The 881-nt window shown below is 67.2% G+C and overlaps 1 protein-coding gene across 1 annotated transcript; it reads right to left on the bottom strand.

Moving 5' to 3' along the window:
* Positions 1–8: 8 nt before the first annotated feature.
* On the bottom strand, positions 9–875 carry LOC113979550 (6-phosphofructo-2-kinase/fructose-2,6-bisphosphatase-like; the record flags this gene model as incomplete). Its single annotated transcript, XM_027706908.1, has 4 exons — positions 9–191; positions 279–413; positions 504–608; positions 690–875. Coding segments are annotated over 4 exons (609 nt in total), but the record flags the coding sequence as incomplete, so codon positions are not given.
* Between the last annotated feature and the right edge of the window lie 6 nt (positions 876–881).

The following is an 881-nucleotide window of genomic DNA, read 5'->3' as shown; positions in this document are numbered from 1 at the left end:
ATTGTCACTATTTTGGGGCAGGACACTAAAGGGGGGGCAGTCCCTTTTTTGGGGGGATTGTCCCCGTTTGGGGGTGACACTCCCCATTTTGGGGGGGACACTCCCCATTTGGGGGGGACACCCCCTTGCTCACCATAAGCCACGGGGGTCAACTTGAGCACCGTGTGCAGGGGGCACTTGAGGTAGGGCAGCTCATCTGGGGGGGGGAAAAATAGGATGAGGCGGGGGCACAGCAGGCCTGGGGTGTCCCCAGAGTGTCCCCAGAGTGTCCCCAGGGCCTCACCCGCGCTCTTGTCCAGGAAATAGGCCAGCAGGCACCTCATCACGGCCTGGTGGCAGATGACCAGGACGTTCTCCTGCCGCTCCAGCTCCATGATCACCGGCTCCAACCGCTGCACCAGGTCCTCGTACGACTGGGGAGGAGCATCAGGGGGGGGTCCCCGGGGCCCCGCAGCCCCCACCCGGGGGGGTCCCAGGGGCGTGGGTGGGGGTCCCGGGGGTACCTCTCCCTTGGGGTAACGGTAGCGATACTTGTCCTGGTCGCGCAGCGCCAGTTCCTTGGGGTAGCGCTCCTGGATCTCCTCGTAGGTCATCTCCTCGCACACCCCCTGTGTGGGATTTGGGGGGTCAGGGGGGGTCCGGGCCGCGCCCTGCGCCTCCCCCCTCCCCGAAAACAGGGCGTGGCTCACGGCGTCGATCTCGTTGAGGGCCTTCCACTGCTCGTAGGGCACCCCCAGCGCCTCGGCCGTCTCGATGGTGCGTCGCATGTGGCTCGTCCACACCTTGAGCTCCCGGATGCTCTGGCTGCGGATGAACTGGGCCAGCGCCTGCGCGTACTGGGAGGGGGCGGGGCTAAGGCTGGGGGGGCACCGGGGGTCCCC

This window comes from Neopelma chrysocephalum, unplaced genomic scaffold (genome assembly GCF_003984885.1).
Source record: "Neopelma chrysocephalum unplaced genomic scaffold, ASM398488v2 Primary Assembly neopelma1_83017, whole genome shotgun sequence".
Lineage (NCBI taxonomy): Eukaryota > Metazoa > Chordata > Aves > Passeriformes > Pipridae > Neopelma > Neopelma chrysocephalum.
This window is presented reverse-complemented; position numbering and strand designations above follow the sequence as displayed.